Source organism: Tiliqua scincoides, chromosome 1 (genome assembly GCF_035046505.1).
Source record: "Tiliqua scincoides isolate rTilSci1 chromosome 1, rTilSci1.hap2, whole genome shotgun sequence".
Lineage (NCBI taxonomy): Eukaryota > Metazoa > Chordata > Lepidosauria > Squamata > Scincidae > Tiliqua > Tiliqua scincoides.
The window spans coordinates 204,245,905-204,265,515 of record NC_089821.1 but is presented as its reverse complement, the minus strand read 5'-3'; the positions used below and the strand labels follow the sequence as shown (position 1 = coordinate 204,265,515).

Genomic DNA, 19,611 nt, shown 5'->3' with positions numbered 1-19,611 from the left:
TAATACCTCTACTGTGTTTAATGATTTTCTTTTTTTGTTTTTAAGCATGTTCAAACCTGCTCTGACCTATGTGGTGGCAAATCAACATAAATAATTGTTGAAATGCCCAGAAAATACTTCAGTTTTGTCACCTTGTTGGGATAGTGACTATTGACACAAATATTGAATAAAATTTGCTAGTTCATAGGGGAATATAGAACTCCTGTCCGTCTTGGAAGGTCTCCTGGAATGTTTTTCCTGGCCTTTTCTGAATATTTCAACAATTCATTACAAAATTACTAACGTAAATATAACTCTTATTCTACATTTTAACTAATAAAGCTCATATAAATGAGCCATGATTACCAGACTCTTACTGGGATAGCAGAAGATTCCAAGGAACATCTGGCTGGCATCTGTTGGAGAAAAAATGCTGGATTGTAGACACCATCTTGGTCTGATCCATCAAGGGAATATTTTGAACATAATTTGTTCTAATTTTTGAACATAATTCTGAGCCCACTCAATAAAAATGAGTGGTAATTGTATATAGCTTATTTCTATTGGGTTGTGTCCAAAGATAATGCCATGTTATACACTCTGGTGAAAAATAATTAAGTATTGAAAGCAAAAATTACCTCATTTTATCTGAATGAGTCAAATTATGACTTCACACTTAAGTGTTATCTCATTTCTCTTGTCAGGATCATACATGATTGTGGATGCTTCACACCACAGCCATGGGGAAAAGGCACGGCTCCAGCTTCCTACAATGAAAGAAAATGACACTCATTGCATTGACTTCAGCTATCTTTTGTACAGCAAGAAAGGGACAAGTCCTGGGACTCTGAATATCTTGGTTAGGGTAAACAAGGGACCTCTGGCTAACCCCATTTGGAATGTGACCGGTTCTACTGGCAGGGACTGGCTGCGAGCAGAGCTGGCTGTCAGCACGTTTTGGCCAAATGAATACCAGGTAAGGCTGGCATAATATGTGTGTTTAATTGCAATTCTTATGCTCTTTGTTGCCTGTGTTAATTGGTTCTTCACTTCCTGGCAATCTGTCGCTGGAGAATGGCATAAAAGAAGGAGAGAAGGGAAAAGTGGGGCTATGAAATGGCACAGACCCCAGTTGGAGAGTACCCATGTGGTTTTATTTCTCTTCACTTAAATCCAGCTGGTTGGGTGTGTTAGATTGGGGACCAAATGTTCGTTACTTGCTTCTTAGGCAGGCCACAACTGCGGTTTTACCTATCAACCTTGAACTCTCTAATTCTTAAGCAGTCAGCTTTTAGATGTCAAACTCTGTGCTATAGCCTTATTTCCTCTATCTTGCCGTTCTACACAAATACAGCTTGATTTTGTTCTATTCCCAATCTTATCTTGGCTCCTATCATTGTGACTGGAGCAGCCTCCCTTCTGCATCATATAAACCATTTATTGTACTCTAAAATCCACCTTAAAATCAGGGCTGTGTGTGCTTAAATAAGCATTCAGTCACTGTAAAGGTGACTCAGTAGAAGTCTCTACAACATGTCTGTCTTGCTCTCTTACAGTGTCTCACACTCACACTCAGGCCAGATGACACTTCACTGCTTGAAAATCAATTTTGAGAGGAGGCAGTGGAGACCAGGGAAGGAGGTGGTGCTCCCTACCTGTTGTGAGGTTGCATGTACTTTTGCTCTTACTTTATTTTTCACATTTTTATGCCATCTTTCCTCCAAGGAGCCCAGGGAAGTGTACATAGTTCCTTCCTTTCTTTTGTCCTCGCAACAACCCTGTGAAGTAGATGAGGCTGAAAGATAGTGATTCAAGGTCACCCAGGAAGCTTCATGGTCAAGCAGGGGTTTGAACCTGGATTTTCCAGGCCTGAATCCAACTCCCAAACCACTACACCAGGGATGTCAAACTCATTTCATACAGAGGGCTGAAGATAGCATTCATTGTGCCTGCTGAAGGCTGGAAGGGACATAATTAAGCAGAAAGTGACATCATAAAGCAGATGATGGCCAGAAATCAACACTTTATTTTCACATAGAAACTCATTAGATGCAAATGACAGAAGAGAAAGCGTGCATATCTTGTTCATATTTTCAAGATATGTGAGCACCCAATTATCACACGGGGAGAAACCAGATATAATGGGGGCCAGATAAATTGCTTCTGGGGACTGCATTCAGCCCATGGGCCTAATGTTTGACGTTCCTGCACTGCACCGTCCTGGTTCTCTCAGACGTATTTAGTATGGTTGCTACATTGTCTTCTGTCCACAACCTGTTTTCCTGTTATCTTTGTTGCTTACTATAAGGAAGCTATCCTTAAGGAAAATATGAACAAGATTCCCTGTTCTTATAGTCTTATATCTGTGGTTCTCAAGCTTTTAGCACCGGGACTCACTTTTTAGAATGAGAATCTTCAGGACCCACGAGAAGTAATGTCATGACCAGAAGTGACATCATCATGCAGAAAATTTTTGACACTCCTAGGCTGCAATCCTACCCACACTTACCCAGGAGTAAGTCCCATTTACTATCATTGTTAAAAGCATATACAGAGTAGCCTGTTAAAAGTACAGATGTGTAACATTTCCCCAATGCAGTCACATGCCATGGTAGCATCAGGTCTGATATATTAAAAATAAAATATTGAAATGAATGGGAACCTGAAATTGGCTCATGTTCCACCTAGTGGGTCCTGACCCACAGTTTGAGAAACACTTACTTATATGGTTTGTATTATTGCAGCAGTGGGCAAATTTTTGGCCTGAGGACCACATTGCCATATATGGAAGGCCATAATTCATGCACATCCAACATGTTTTTTCTCTCCTATTAGCAATCCTTTCAAGCTTTCCTGGCCTACACCATTACAAAACATGCACGTGTGCACATTCCAAAACATGCACATGCGCGCATAAGTCCACAGCAAACTAAAAGTTGTGAGAACACAATATTAATTCATTATTCTCCTCCCCTACCTTCTTCTGGTTTTTCTAAATTAAGAATATGCAGTTTAATCCATCTAGGTTACATTTCCTAACCAATCTCCAAGGTTTTTTTTTACTCTCAATTTACAAAACAGACACACAGGCAATGTCAAATTATTCACAACCTGACTTCTAAGACACTTGAACTAGGATGGTGGAGTGGAGCTGTGCTTGAACTGAAGTTGAAAGTTGGTGTCTTGTAGGCTGGCATGTTGGGCAACTAGTGAATGAAGGGAGAAGAGAAGATGTGAGAAGAGAGGGTGGGTCAGGATGGAGGGTGAATGGAGATGGAAGGGGTGAAGGATGTCTGGGTTGAGAGTGGGTGGATACTGATTTGTCACCTGTGTTGGGGACAGACAGAAAGGGAGCTATAGTGGAAGTCCATCATGGGTTGCAAGCCATGATGTGTATGCGGAACCTCCTGATTTTGAAAATGGGCTATGCCAGATGCAAGGGAGGGCACCAGGATGCAGGTCTCTAGTTGTCTTGTGTGCTCCCTGGGGCATTTGGTGGGCCACTGTGAGATACAGGAAGCTGGACTAGATGGGCCTTTGGCCTGATCCAGCAGGGCTGTTCTTATGGTCTTATGTACTGAGCAGCAGCAGCTGGCACTCTTTGGTACATCCTCATAACGCTGTGCTGCTGTGGCTACCTCCACATAAGACCAAGGATGCCTGGCCATGGTAGGTGCTCTTGATTCTGCTGCTTGACTGAATTGACAAATGGGACGACTGCAGGTATGGGGGGGTGGCAGATCCAGCCTGTTGACTGCAGTTTGCCCCTCTCAAATGTAGTGTGTCTTATTGCAGATTGTGTACATTGTATGTGATGTAGAAATTTGTTCTTAGTTACAGCCTTGTCAGTGTGGATGTTTTGTTTTGTCACCACAATGTTTTGCTAATAGACTGCACAAGAACTGTTTCCTTTATACCCTGGCATTTGATCCTTTGTTTAAGTCCACAGCAAACTTAAGACTAGGAGAAAATTAAATTCATTCTTTCATTTCTCCCTGTCAAATGGGAAGTAGGTTGGAAGTTTGTGTTTGTTCAGGCTTTCTTTTCAGTAAGATGTACCTACTTCTAAATGCCACCTAATAGAGTGTAGTTGGAAGCCATATAATCTTGTACAATTTCATGAGGGGGGAGAGCCTGTCAGCATGGATTGTTTTCTGTCTTTGAACAGTGTGCCTTTTTTGTTTCCTTTTGTAAGAGCTTCCTTTTAAGGGCATGAGGTCAACCCAGCTGCTTAAAAAGTGCTGATTTTTTTGTGTTTGTTTCTCTACAATGCTAGTTTTAATGTTGCGTTACAGTACAGAGCGCAGTATGAATGTCTCCTTTGTTCAGCAGCAATTCTCTGTGACAATGCTGCAGTTCACCGACTCCGCTGGTTGCATGCTTGCCTGTAGAGAGTTTAGCAAACACTAGCGGAATGCCACACGCGTTTAAGATGGGATTGACAGCTATGCATTTGCTCTGAGGAAAGTGTTATACAATGAAACGCAGGCACATTCATCCCCACAACACATTCCATATTGCAGATAATTATAGCTTGGGATCAAGCATGCAAGCAGGCATGGATACCAGGGAGGTTGTACAGTTGTATATGTAAATTAGCTGTTTATGTGAATCGGTGACTTCTGTATTTCACATCTGGAGGATGTGAGCATGTGAATGTCATACAAGTAATATTGTGTTTCCACTCCACTTTTCACCTTCAAAATGATTAACCTGAATAATGGAATGTTTAACTTGAAACTGGTAAGTAGCTGCCAGGAAAGGGAGAGGAAAACATTTTTGCTTGGAAATAATTACTTCGAAATTGGCACATATGCGAATCCCTTGTAATTGTCTGGCAGTGTTTGCTTTTATCAGCGTCACTTAATAGACATTGATCCTACTCGGAAAGATTGAAGCAAGTTCTGGGAATTTGCTGCCCCATTCCAGTGCAGCGTCTGTCTTGGCAGCAAATGACCTGGAGTGTGAGATGGCAGCCTGTAGAGGGAAGAGCTGCCAAGCCTGATTTTGTGTCTTGTTGATTTGGTTAGAACAACAGATTCTCAGCTTTGAGATAAGACTAGAATCTCATTGTTCAAAGGTGATTTATGCTAGTTTTATACAGATCTTCCTGACTTTGTAGGTTCACATGAGAATGCATGGAAGGAGAAAATATACTAGTTGTTAAGAACATTATACCTTGCTGGGTTAGGCCAAAGGTCCATCTCGTTCTAGATCAGCTTCCTGTATCTCACAGTGGCCCCAAGATGCCTCTGGGAGCACAGTGGACAACAAGACACCTGTATCCTGTTGCCACTCCCTTGCATCTGGCATTTTTACAGAAGCACTAGAAGAAGATCCATTGCAGTGTAGTGCCACAACATATTGGTGAGTTGGATGACAGTAGGAGATAAATGTTGAATATGGAAATATTGGCTGTAGAGTATAAATTCCAATGGATTGTGAAGAAAACTTGTGAAAAGTTTTACATGAGAAGTCAAGCAAACAAAATGCCTTGTCAGGGTTTGGGTTTCTTTCTCATGCAACACTCTTCTTTAAACCTAGGATCTCTTTAAGAGCCCCGCTGGACAGGGCGAAAGGCCAACTAGTCCAGCTTCCTGTATTTCACAGTGGCCCACCAGATACTTCAGGGATTACCTTTCTGGATTGGAAATGACCCTTCTAGAGCAGAATACATTTTTGGCTACTTGAAAAGCACCTTTGGATCATGGCACTGAGGGTGAGGTTCACCCCCCCCCTTTACCCAGCACTTCAGGCAAGTCAGGCTAAGGTGAGAAATGGGGGCAGGTCATTGGCTGTCACATGAGTAGGGACTGGGTGGGCTGATGTCCTGAAGGCTGCATGCCTTTGGGAGTCAGTCCACAGAATTTTTGAGCCCCACCTACCCTTCCCATGAACAGTGTGAGATTTGCTGGTTGATCTGTTAGGGAGCCAGGTGGGAATTTTGTCATCAGCCTGATTGACCTTGGCTGGTGATTTTTTTTACCTACCTCAGACTGGTGTGGTAGGGTGTTGGGTGATATGTTTAGGGTTATTTGCTTTTGTTCACTTGAGCAGGTGACATGTGGGCAGGGTAGCCAGGGCAGTAGGTGAATCTGGCATACATCCAGAGGTCAGCAAGGTGGGGGCGGGGTGAGCCAGGACCTCTCAAGCTATATTTGTCTGGCAAGCCCCCAGGTTAGATTTGCAGAGAATAGCAGTGGGCATTGCCTCTGGGGTGTCTGCTCGTCCAGCTGCCTTGACACCTAGGGATTGGTGGTGATAAGCTTTGTTGTGTGATGACTGAGGAAGCCTGGACCCAGGATATGATGCCTGTGTAGCCTGTGGGAGGTAGATGGCTAGTGCTGTTTCCCCTAAATTGGTAGCCCGCATTTGGGGGGCGTTTTAGGTTTTTTTTACGCCCTGCTGCAGGTTCCCTGATTGTATTAATAAAGTGACCTTTTATCCCAAATCTTTGTCTGGAGGTGCAAGGGTAATGCTGTGTGTTATATGTTTTGTGATAATAACAAAATTTAAGCCAACGGGCTTATAATCTTAAGTAGTTGCATGAGGAAGAAAGTAACGAAAGACAGTAGGAAAAAGACAAAGTTAAGATCTCTGTGAACTAGAGAGAGCCTGGTAAAAATAGATATGGCTTTAGGAGCTTCTTTAAAAAGTGATGGTGAATCTTTTCCATCATACTTGTCTCAGTATAACTGGAGGAATAGATGAACTGGGTCTTCTGCACTGTCCTGAGGTCTTAGAATGGATATTAATGTCGAGATAAAATTAAATATTAATCAAAAGATAAAAAAGGCTAATTTTTTCCTGTGCTGTTTAATTTTGACATCCTTGTGAAAGCCAGGCTGTGAGAAATTCATTTAGTATGTCTGGAAAAACTTATCAGTGGAATTCCCACCAAGGTTTGGAATTGTGTAACAGACACTGAATACACCTTTATACTTGCCAGACTTTGGCTTTATATCAAGAAAGTGGGGTGCTCTAGTGTAGTACAACAGAGATGATTCAACTAGAGAGGCAGAGATAGAATTTCACATTGTGGCTCTGTGGCCAGATCTTTTTATGGCATTTCTCCATAGACTAACATGGGATCTGTAATTTTCCCAAGGTTCATTCCATCCTTCTGTTGTCTTCCAAAGTTGGGTCTTTTGTCAGGTCTTTTATGTTAGTTTCTGAGAGCTGGGTTCACTGGCCTTTTAGTAGATGATTAATTTAAGATTGTTTCCTTATTAAACAAAAAAGTTTTAATTTTGTCCTTGTCTATGACAAGGGCAGGGTAATTTTAATCAAGCTTTGACAGGAAGATACAGTAGCTGGTTTGAGTCCTTTGCTATACTGTGTTACAAATTAGCCTTCCTTGACTCGTGTGGCTTTTCTCCCAATATGTTAAGTCTAGGAGGCACTCTGGGTGTACTCTAGAAATTACAGTGGTGTTGGGACAATTAGCATACTGACTCTCATTCCAGTGTAATAATAAAAAGGTGGGGGGATTGGGGGAAAAAGGTACTTTGAGTCTGGCTTGCAAGTTTTAATTTGGCCTCATTCAAAGTTTTAAATATGCAACTCTGCTTCTGCTTCTTCTGTTATCATGTTTCTTGTACACATCCTGCCATATATTGGTGGCTGGATTTGTCCTTTTGAGTATTGGGTCCTTCCCAAGGACTTAGGATATTCACAGATATTTCAGTAATTGTGCTGTTCCAAGTAAGGCTGCTTTCTGCAGTTGGCATGTAGTGATTTCATGTACATCTAGGATGTTCAGTTTCTCAAATGCGTCTTCAGCCTAGTGTGTAAACAACTGTTGTTGTTGTTAAGAATATTTATATACAGGGGGCCCCATATCCGCATATCCCATATCCACAGTTTCACATCCACAGATACGGGACCCCTTGCACCTTAGGCCTCCCACGCCCATTAGCATGATTTTAAGGTTTCCCAGGCAAAACTTCTTCCTTAAATTAGGTCACTACAAACTTAGCAGCTCATAGCGACCTTCAAGCTGCCTTCTGGCAGTCTGGTTGCTTTAAAAAAACACACAACTACTCTGAAGTTAACAGGAAGCAGTTAAGTTCCTCTTAGTTTTTTAATTTTTTTAATTTACTTACCTGGGTAAGTCTTAAAAATCATGCTTATGGGTGCAGGGAGCTGCAGGGGCATCCCTGGTATCAACAGATTCCTGGTATCCGGGACGGGGGGGGGGTGCAGAACTGAACCCCCATGGATACAGGGGCATGTCTGTAGTGCTTTTCAATGAAAAAATAATAAAGCCATTTATAGAGAAAATCAGTTAACGAAATGGCTCTCTGTCCCGAAAGGGCTCACAATCTAAAAAGGTGCAGTAGAAACACCAGCAAACAGCCACAAGAAAAGACACTGTGCTGGGGTGAAGAGGGCCAGGTATTCTTTCCTTGCTAAATATAAAAGGGGCCACCACTTATAAATCTTTGCCCTGTTAGCTCTGGGGACTGGGTACCAATTTGTAACAATTGCTTGTTAACTAGAACTGTATTCTAAATGGGATTGCAGCACAGATATATTGTTGGCAGTTTCACTATCCCTGTTCTTCATTGCTTGGCCGGATGTACCAGTTCCTGGTATGCTAATCAATGTACAAAGAATTTTGGTGGACTGAAATTCTTTGTCAGAGTTCTGGAGCATATGCAAAGAACGTGAACTAAATTGAAATGTTAAGGATTCAATTCTGTGCTCCTAGCAACCCATCTTCGTCATTTTGTACTCAGCCAGGAGCAAGAGCAACAGATGGGACTATTCATTCAGGGCAACAGCGATAGTAATTGGAGTTCCCACTTACCTTTCAGCAGTAGCATGAATTCCAGTGCATCCCTATCTGCTTCTTCAGTGTGACATTATATATTAGCAGGAAAATGACAAACCAAAGTTGCAAGGATGTGCCCAGCTCCAAGGAGCATAGGGTTGGTGAATACACCTGACACAGTGGCTTGATTTTTCAACTTTTGCTCTGCTTTAGAACAGCCATTCTCAGTGGGAGCCATATGGCCCCCTTGGGGTACCCTGGCACATTCAAAAGGGGGCTACAGATCGAAAACTGTGAGAAGTGGATTTTATGTTTATCTGTTTGTGTTTTTTCCTTGTCTGACATGGGCGGGAGAGGGCTCAGGAGCCTGAGACTAGTTCCTAAAGGGCTGTAGCACACACACACACACCCCGGAGTTGAGAATGACGGCTTAAGAACATGTTACCTGCATTTGAGAAGCTTCATACAGCATAATCATATACAGGCATAAATGTGTAGGCAGGAAATGTTGAGCAGGCGTGTCTGTTGGGGGATAGTTGGGACATGTGGGCAGAAAACATAGTTTCTGGATTCTCCTATAGCAGGAATAGTAATACCATTAGCAGAAGCACTCAAGTGTTCCTTTTGAATATTTTTTTTCAAAGAATCTCAACTGACAAGAAACACTAGGCTCAGTAGGATGCAAACTGAGCAATTTGCCTAGGGGTATAAGTTAATGTCAAGTCCATAATCTTTCTCAAGGGCTGTCTGAGAGACAGTATGTAGTTCATATAGCTTTAAGGTGACATATGCAAATTTGCACACACCAAGGGACTTCTGAGTAAACATGCTGAGGCTAGCACTTTATTATTATTATTATTATTATCAACAGTATTTATATACCACTTTTCAACTAAAAGTTCACAAAGCGGTTTACAGAGAAAAATCAAATAACTAAATGGCTCCCTGTCCCAAAAGGGCTCACAATCTAAAAAGATGCAAAAAGAATACCAGCAGACAGCCACTAAAACAGACACTGCTGGGGTGAGGTGGGTTAGTTACTCCCCCTCTGTTAAAAAAAAGGAGCACTCACTTGAAAAAGTGCCTCTTACCCAATTTGCAGGGTTTATACCTTTTATATTTATGTGGGATATTTTTAAAAGTTATTTTTCAGTTTTTATATATTTGTTCTGAACAATTGCAGCCCACTCAAGAGTTTAGGATGAAATGAGTTAGATCTTTAAATGATGTATAAACAGTTTCAAAGTAGGCGTAAATGGCAGGAAATAAAAATGCTCTGAAGAAGTTGATTTTGCTGTTGTTTTTGTTGCTGTTGAAGTTGGTTTTGTTATGTAGTGGAGTGTCATGACAAGCTCTCACACTTCAAAGTTCACCACTACACTATTGGCTTAGATATATTGCTTAGAAAAGGTGGAGAAAGGTCCAGGCTCTAGTCTAGGTTATTGCAGTGTTTCCCTGGTATCCACAGGGGTTCTGTTCTGGATACATGGGATGTACCCCAGAGCTCCCCTTGCCTCCTGAGCTTCCCTGGCCCTCATAATGCCTTTCAAAGGCTTCTGCCAAAAAACCCATGTTTTTTTTTTTTTTTTTTTTTTGCATGTAGCAGTCATTCTGAGTCCCAGAGAGGTTACAGGCAGATGCCTCCACAGCTCCCCTTGCCTCTGGAGAGTGCACGTGGAGGGGGAGGGGAGGAGAGTCTGCATCCCTGGAATAGCTGATAAGTGAAACTGCAGGTATGGAATCTATGGATATACCTTCCCCTGTATTTATATACCGCTTGTCAATACAATCCAGTGGTTTCTGTTGCAAAAGAAAAAGCAGGTTCCCTGGCAAGTTTCTCAAATGTGAATAGAAATGGGAGGGCTGTGCTATACTGCATAGGGACAGTTGCTCTCCCACTACTAAATATAAGAGAACCACCACTTTAAAAGGTGCCCCCAGTAATTGGGGGATTTCCTGGTTAGAGGTTATATTGACCCAAGTGAAAAAGACTGCAAAAACTTTGATTTTAATTGACATATGATTTTCATTTCCCTGTGAAGAGGAGATAATTCTGACTCATAGGAATGACAAGGCCCTGAAGAGGCTCCAATGCAATGGAGAGCTGTAGAGAACTGGCATATTAAAATTTACCTTATTCAGTACAGTGGTCATGGTCTAAGAATTCTAAACAATTTTGGCTTATTACTTCAGGCTTCTTCCATAATTTTGTTTCCCCAGTTTCTCCAATCTCATCATCTATTTGGGAAAATTACATTAAATCAATCTTTTATGATGATTGTAAAGGCTCTTCTTCAGTACCTCTGGCTTCATTCTCTGAAGCACATAATTGGCCTTCTGTATCTGAGTCTGAAGTAAAGCAACTTCTTTTGAAACCTGGGAAGGCTGTGGGCCCGGACATCCTTCACCCTGATATATTCAAGGTTGACCCAGATTGGTGGTCACCACTATTGGCAGACCTGTTCATGGTTGCAAATACAGTGATGCCTCGCAAGACGAATGCCTCGCGCAACGAAAAACTTGCAAGACGAAAGCGTTTTGTGATTTTTTTGGTGACTTGCAAGACAAATTTTTCTATGGCCGTGCTTCGCAAGATGAATTTTTTTGCATTTTTTTTGTTTTGGTTTGTTTTAAATCGTGCTTCGCAAGACAAAAATTTCGCAATACGAAACGACTCGCGGAACGAATTAATTTCGTCTTGCGAGGCACCACTGTAATACTGGTATTATGCCCAGCTCCTGGACCCAATCAATCATTATGCCTGTTTATAAAAAAGGTGATAGAAAGCATCCGGGGAGCTATTGCCCGATTTCTTTGCTATCCTTTCTGGGCAAGATTTATGCAAAATACCTTTTGGACAGGCTCACTAAGTGGCTGAAAGAAAATAACATTGGCCCAGAACAAAAAGGTTTTTTACCTGGTAAATCTATTTTGGATAACTGTTTAGTCCTATCCTATTTAATCTCTAAGTATGCCAAATCTAAAAAGTTCCCATCTTTATGCTGCCTTCCTGGATTTAAAAGGCGTATTTGAAACGGTTGACAGGGAACTACTTTGACTAAAACTGGACAATTTAGGTCTAGGCAGGTGACTCCTTCTCTTTAATTAGGAAGCTCTACTCAGAGACTAGCTGCTGTGTTAACACAATGTGGGTAACTTTCGGCCCAATTCCTACTAATTTAGGAGTCAAACAAGGATGTGTCTTAGCCTCCATGCTTAACATATTCATTAATGATCTGGCTCCTTAGTTGACACCCATCCTCCTAAATTAGGTAACTTACCTTTCCCCCTTCTGTAGTATGCAGATGATATGCTGCTATTGTCTCGTACAAAAATTGGCTTGAAGTGTTTAATCAATTCATGTATTAAATACCTAACTTCTAATAAATTGCAATTAAATTTTGAGAAGTCTGAAATAGTGGTTTTCAGTTCCCAATGGAAACCTACCTCTTGGTCCTTTGGGGAGGAAGGCAATTGAACAGGTTAAAGTTTTCAAGTACCTGGGAATTTTGTTTCATCATGGGCATACTTGGTCACCTCATTGCCAGGCTGCTATTAGCTCAAGCAATTTATTAGTTCAAGCTACTTTGCCGGGTTTTTTTTACACCTGGGGTAATTATTATATCCCAGCAGCAGTGCAGATCTTTAAGTCCAAGTTCTGGCACGATTGCTGTTTGACATCCCTATCTGGATTCTAGTCATTTCCATCCTAGTAGAACGTGTTCAATCCAGATTTCTCTATAAGATCTTTGCAGTACCTCATTGCGTCCCTTATGCAGCATTGTGCCTCAAAGCTGGTCTGCATTGAAACACTGGCCTGGCTAAGATTCTTAAGATTTTGGCTAAGGGTCGACTTTGAGGCAAATCAGAACATCATGCTCACCAATATTCTTGCTGATGTTTCTTTTTCCCCTGGTCTAACTTTATTTCACAAAAGATTCCAGTTGCTAGGTTTATCACCTGATCTGATAGGAGGACTATCCATGTCTGCTGCTTACAATCATACTGGGACCTGACTATTCAATATAGAGAAAGAGGATTTTCAAGCTGCAGCCCGTAAGTCTTGTTTGCCTCTGTATTTTGGTCTTTCACGGCCCTCTGATTTGGGTTGAAGCTATCTATCGTTCATGTGTTTGCCTCAGATTCGTAGATTTGGTCCCTACCTGTCACTCAGCTCTCACCTATGGCTCCCAGTAGCGGTAGCATGCGCAGCGGCCACACCTCAGGCAACAGCTTCGACAGGCTGGCCAAACTCGGTTGAGGGTAGCTGTCAGGTCATTGACCTTCGGCGAGATTGGGACTTGTCTATCCTGAGCATGTGAGGACAGGCTTCAGCGGATTGTGAGACCTACTAGAATAGGACCAACTGTCATGAAGGAGATTTCTGCAAGTGACATGGTACACTAAAAGCATGGCAAGTCATGAAGCCCTGGTCAACCACTGCGCCCAGCCCATCTCCAACCGTCTCAAATTTTATCCTGCCATTGGAGCAAGATGGAATCTGGGAAAAGAGAGTGAGGCTGACTATGTGCACCTCTCCCTCACTTTAATCCAATTCATGTGCAAGTCTTGACATCCCAGATGTCACCTCGGGGGCTGGGGGATAAGAATAAGCTCTCAGTTTGGCTGTATTTGTCGTAAGAGGTGACTAAAGAGCCACCGGGTTGATGGGACTCGTTAGCCTGGGAAGGCAGCTCATCTGAGAGAAGGAAAACTCTGATCCCAAACCTCCATTGCCTTGTGGCTACATCCAGTTATGGAAAAGGTTTCAGGAGTCAACCTCGAGGCAAAATCCAGAGCCGGAGTCCCTGAGGCAGTTCATGGCTTAACACAGTCACGTTCTGGCAACTCCTGCGACGCCACTGGAACCAACCATATTGGCTTCTGCCTTTCCATTGGACCATTTCAGCGACATGGAGAGGGGGGATTTGCTACATGGGAAACAGTCTATCCTCCATATCTACTTTACCCAGGCTCTGGAGAGGACATTTTCTTCCAGAACCACCATTCAGAGCGTGATACCATAGTCTTCTGAGACTGAAGGATGCCAATGCAAAAGCGCATTGAGGTCAGAGATGAGAAACTTGTTGATGGGAGAAAAGAATGCTAATAACCATTTTGTTGCTTTGAAAGATATGCATGCTAATTTTCATTTCAAAATGCAGTGCAAGTGGTGCCTTTTTCCAAGTTGCTTGTCAATCATCTGGTCTCTTTGGTCCTCCTTTTAAATAAAATAACTCATCTGTAAAGTATTTTGTCCATTCTCTTTCAAAGCCATACCTTCATGTTGCAAATGAGGTGACTTCGCACATAGGTGGCAACAGTCATAAGGTCAGCTTTCATGAACTTAGTCCACAAGGGATTTTATCTGTTTCCAAGGATCATTACAAATAAAAAGGCTTGACAGGTTTTGCATTCTGATGCAAGTTGAGTGACTAGATATATAACCTACTATTATTATTAAGATTAAGTGACAGACTGCAGGTAAGAGTACAGAGGGTTCCCCTTATAAGACTCCCAGTTATACATTTTCCTCAATGGAACATCCCCTCACTGAAGTCTTTTGCACACTCCTCTTCTGAAGCTTCTAAAGGGAGGGTCCTAGATTTTACCATTCCTGTACCTCCAGGCTCTTTTCTACTCCAAGTTCTTAAAGGGAGAGGGCTGGATATTTGCATTTGTTGGGCCTGTGTGCTCTTTTTCTTCCTCCACTCCCTGAGCTCTTAGGAACATCATTATTTGCAGCATTATGGTACTGTATTGTCAATGTTGGCACTTGTTGTGTTTTGTCACAGTGTGCGATCATTAATTGGAGTAACAGGAAGAATAGCTTTGTATCTTACCCTCCCAGGAAATTTGGATTTGCTGCAGAGACACTATTTTAGCTGCTAATCCTTGGTAACCCCCTTTTTACTTTATTTGTTATGGAGATTATTACTCTTTATAAGTCATTTCACTGAAAGTCCTGTTTCTTTGCTCACTTGTTCTTGGTTTTTCTCTAAATTAGATGCAGCCTATTCTTTTTTAATTTTAATTTCAAATTTTGATAGACAGGCATCTCTCTATTTACACAGTCTTGATTTGCACATTTTTGAAATGGCCCAATTTTGAAATACTTGGAAGTCTGATTTGCGTGCAATAATACTGTTTGTGCCATTTGGGACAAGTGCTGATAAGATAAAGAAAAGGGGACATCGGCAGGTGCAAAGGAGATCTCTTATGCTCAGAGTTCTGTAGTGGAGTACGTGGAATAGATGCTGCATACATTGATCAAAGGTCAGTTTAGCACTCCATACCAGGCAGCATGTCCCTAACTCAGGGGTGTCCAAAGTTTTTGGCAGGAGGGCCACATTATCACTCTGACACTGTGTCGGGGGCCAGGGGAAAAAAAGAATGAATTTACATTTAAAATTTGAATAAATTTACATAAGTTTACATAAATGAATATATTAAAAATGAACTTATATGAATGAATGAAGGTCTTGCAATAACTCAAGGCCTATAAAAGGCCGTGCACAAAGCAAGGCTGGCCTTTCCTTTGCTGCCGCTACTGCATCACAGACATGAAACAAGTGGTGGAGGGAGCCCTCATCCCACAGCTCACGGGAGAGATCAAGCAGTCGCACTCACACTGAGAGCAGTTGTGTCGGGCCAGTGTGGGCTCCAACAAATCTCCGGAGGGCCAGAGTCTCATTGGAGACTGTGGGCTCCCTGAGGGCCATATTGAGAGGCCTCGAGGGCCGCAAGTGGCCCCAGGGCTGGGGTTTGGGCACCCCTAACTCAAGGAAAAGGCGTGCACCACCTTGGAAGACCTACAAAGGAGCAAGAAGGCCCCATGAAGCTATTCACAGCTAGCTCCAGTTACTGTGCTAACTTTTAACTGTGCAGCTACCACAATGTAAAAATGAGCAGGGAGGCTGCATCTGCTGACGTCATGGCTGCTGAGCAGTTCATCAAGACTCTGAAGGATATCCTCGAGAAGAGAGGCTACTTTGCAAAGCAGCATCTTAACAGGGATGTAATAGCTGTGTTTTAGAAAAGAATGCCAGCACAAACATACATTTCTCAGAGGAGAAAACCGGCTTCAAGGCCTCTAAAGGTTACGGCACTTTACAGTTTGGGGGTAATGTGGAAAGAGACTGAAAATTGAAACTGGTGCTTGTGTATCACTCTGCAAACCTCTGTGCTCTCAAAGGCTACACGGAAAATCTTTTTCTGGTTCATTTCTTCTCAGACACCAAGAGGTGGGTTACTGGTCACGTTTTCTGTGACTGTATTGTGTCAGAGCCAACAGGTGAGTTGTGTCGGTATTGTAAAGAATCTTTCCTTTAAAATTGTACTCCTAGTGGGTAATGCCCCTGGACATACCAGCGCCATTCAAGATCTTTGTGAAAATATCCAAGTTGTCTCTCACCACCACTTTCAGCAGCACCTCCCTCATCCAGCCAGGGTTTGCTTAGCACATGTAAGGCTTATTATCTCAAGAAAACTTTTGATGTAATGAAGACTACTAATGACAAGAGAATGACTGTTAAAGCTTTCTAGAAATGGTTTAACATTAGAGTCTCTATAATGATTCTTGGTGAGCATGGGAGGCAATTTGTAGTTCTTGCATGAATGTGCTTTGAAAAAAAAAGCTTTGGCATTATCTAGTGCAGGGGTCGGCAACCTTAAACACTCAAAGAGCTATTTGGACCCGTTTTCTGGAGGAAAAAAAAACCTCAGGAGCCACAAAGCCCTTTTGGCATCTAAAATGAAGATAATACTGCATATATAGTTTTTTTTTTACCTTAATGCTCTTATAGGTCCCATTTTTATAATGTAGCCCCCTCTTATAGCTTTTAGTTAGTTTTGTCATACATTCTTGTCCTGTGTTTTCATACGCCTGGTCCTCTATGGTGTTTTGCCTGATTCCAAGGCCATTCTCTGCCTGGAAAATTATGCCCACTTTAAGCAAATTAGCTCCCCTTCTTTCCCCCAACAAATGACCCTGGTTCTACCCTGCAGTCCTGCTGGACCCCACCTCCAGGGCAGCTCACCTGTTCAACCTGCAGAGGTCCTCTCTCCTGCCAGCAGCCTCCCACCACTCCAGCAGCCCCTTGGTCCTCAGCAGGTCTTGGGCACAGCAGCCACACACCAAACTCCAGTGTCTCTAGCAGTTCCTTAGTCACAAAGTCAGGCAGAGTATCCAGGGCAGAGTCCAAAGTCAATAAGCCAAGTCACAGTCCAAGGTCAGATTCCAAAGTAAGTCAAATCAGTCAGCGTATCCAAGTGAAAGTCAATAAACCAAGTCAGTCTCCTCTCCAACCTGCATTCCTTCTACAACCTACACCCCCTTCCTCAGGTGCCTGTTATATCCCTGTAGGCCCTGTTGCCTTCAAGTAGCTGCAGCTGTGCAGCACACTCTGCTGGATGCCCAGGCCTTACCCTTAAAGGGGCCACTGCTGACACCACATCTACCTCCTCACCAGATCTTCCAGGATTCCAATACATATGTCGGGTATGATATCTGCTTATCTTACATGGATACTAAAGAACTCCCCCCCACCCTCCAGAGGCACCCTGCTGGAAGGAAAAAAGGACATAGACTCCAGAGGTGGGGAAGAGAAGAAGCCAGAGCTGGGGGGGAAGGTGGGGGGGCAACCACAGGCCAGCTTCTGCCCTGCCCGCCTGCCCACCCGCCCTCCCTCGCTCAGGTTGCAACCCTCTCCACACTATCCTGGTAATAAGCCCCATTGGCTACAATGGGACTTCTGAGCATACAAGTTGGTTGGAGCTCTCAGGTTGCAGTTGTCTCCACACCTTCTTGGGAGGAAGCCTCACTGACTACTTGTGAGTAGACCTGCATAGGAGGGGGCTGAGGCTGCAGCCCTCCACACCTTCTTGGGAGTAGCCCAGGGACTACATCGGGGCTTACTCTCGAACAGACCTGTGTGGGCTCCCACTCATCCGTCCTTGCGCTTGGGCTTGAGCAGGCTCCAAGGCTGCCATCCCAGGCACCCTTTCCTGGGAGTAAGCTTCATCTGCTGTAATGGGGCTTACTACTGAGTAGACACACATGATGTCTCCTCTGCTGTGGAGGAAAAACCTCTCCTTGCACTGAGTGGGGACCTGCTCAGGGAAAGGCGGGCTGGCAATGGCTGAGGAGGAGGGCGTCCTGCTGGAGAGTTGGGGAAGGGAAAAACAGGGAGCTTAAGCCTGCAGAGTGGGCAAAATTGAAAAGGGAAACCAATGCTGGGCGGGTGGGGGTGAAGGGAGAGGAGGGCAGTGAGCTCAGGTGGTGGAGGGTGTTACCAAAAAGGCTGTTTTGTTTAGGGGAATTATTTATATTAGGCTGCGCCTGTGAACTTTGAACATCCAATCAAGGCAGCTGACTCTTGATAAGGTACCTAGTTCCCTGGTGACAGCTTCTAATTCTAAGGGTTTCCATGGGGCATATACTAGTTCCCTGGTGACGTTATTATTAGCCACTATCTCCTTTGTGGTAATGGGATTAACTGGGCACTGAGTCTCTCCTTCCCATTGAGGGTTAAGTGGAGACGCAGGCACTGCATCAGAGGGCAAAGTTTGCTCTGATTCCAATATTTCTTCGGCTCCATTCCCATAGACTGCGGCTATTGCAGCTTTGTGTGAGTTTAGAGCCTCTTTTAATTGCTGTATTTCCTTCTGGCAACTCACGTGGCTTACAGACTGTTTGTTTTGTTGGGCCTGGGTCATGAGTTTTAACACTAAGTTTCTGGTTTGTTCTAGATCCTCCTTTAGTTTTCTGTTTTCTTGTTCATATTTAAGAACCTGATCATATTCTTCTATGGACTGTTTCCTTTCTAGGGTGTAAATGGCAAGTTCGTTTGTGTAATGTTGTAACTGCCTGTTCAGATCAGTTATCCTAGCCTCTTTCTCTGCTATCTTCTCTAACTGAATCTCTTGATCTCTTTTAAATTCTGCTATCTGGGCATCTTTTATTTCTATGCTTTTCTGGAAGGTGAAAATACCATTCCACAAAGCATGAGCAAAAACTGCATCCTTCTTAGCCCCTCTTGGTCTGTATTTCTTTTTGAATTCTTCACAAAGATCGACTATTTTTCCACAAATATCATTGCTTTCAAAGCAGCCAAATTTCCATGTATTCTGTCCTTTTTTTCCTAACCATTTCTCTATACAATTAACTCCTGAACTTGTGTACAAGTTCTGGGTTTCTTTAGATTCTGCTTCATTCATTTTCATGGTTTTGTTTTTCCCTCTCATATATTGTGCTTGCTAATTGCTTCAGTTAAAAGCACACTGGGAAGGAATTTTTATTGAGGCTTGCTTACTCATAAGGAGCAAACAGCTGACTCCTTTTAGCAGGATCAAGAGCAAAAAGTGAGTACTGTTTCTTGCAGACTGTAACCAGAGCCATGGGTGTAAAATTTTCCTGGTCTGCATGCAGGTACTGCACCCAACTCCAAAAATCACAAATCTGTGAGTCTAGCATTTCTCAAGTCTATGTCCCTACTCCCTATGCTTTTTCCTTTAACATTCAGCAAGGTTTTTCCTAGCATCTCCAAAAGGATCTTTGCAGAACTACTGTCTGATCCTGTGTTAGCTCTGTCACACTGGCATCACCAACACATGCCTGCCCGCCGTTCTCCACCAATAATAATGTTACCAAAAAGGCTGTTTTGTTTAGGGGAATTATTTATATTAGCCTTCTGGAAACTTTTGGGACCATAGGCTGGATACAAGACAGCGTAGAGCAAAGAAATCCCTTGTTTAGCTTAATGAGGAGATTGGGAGGAAGGTAACTTTCAATCAAAGGATTATATTTTTATTGCAAAAATACACAAAGGTAAAACATAATACACATGGAGAATCGA

At 42.9% G+C, this 19,611-nt stretch overlaps 1 protein-coding gene across 7 annotated transcripts in view; it reads left to right on the top strand.

The window, feature by feature from the left end:
- Positions 1-19,611, top strand: part of PTPRK (protein tyrosine phosphatase receptor type K) — a 466,239-nt gene that overhangs the window by 158,770 nt on the left and 287,858 nt on the right. For all 7 annotated transcript variants that reach the window (XM_066614422.1, XM_066614429.1, XM_066614387.1 and 4 more), the window contains exon 3: positions 684-955. In XM_066614422.1, coding sequence (XP_066470519.1) covers positions 684-955 — 272 coding nt within the window. The remainder of the gene's footprint in view (positions 1-683; positions 956-19,611) is intronic.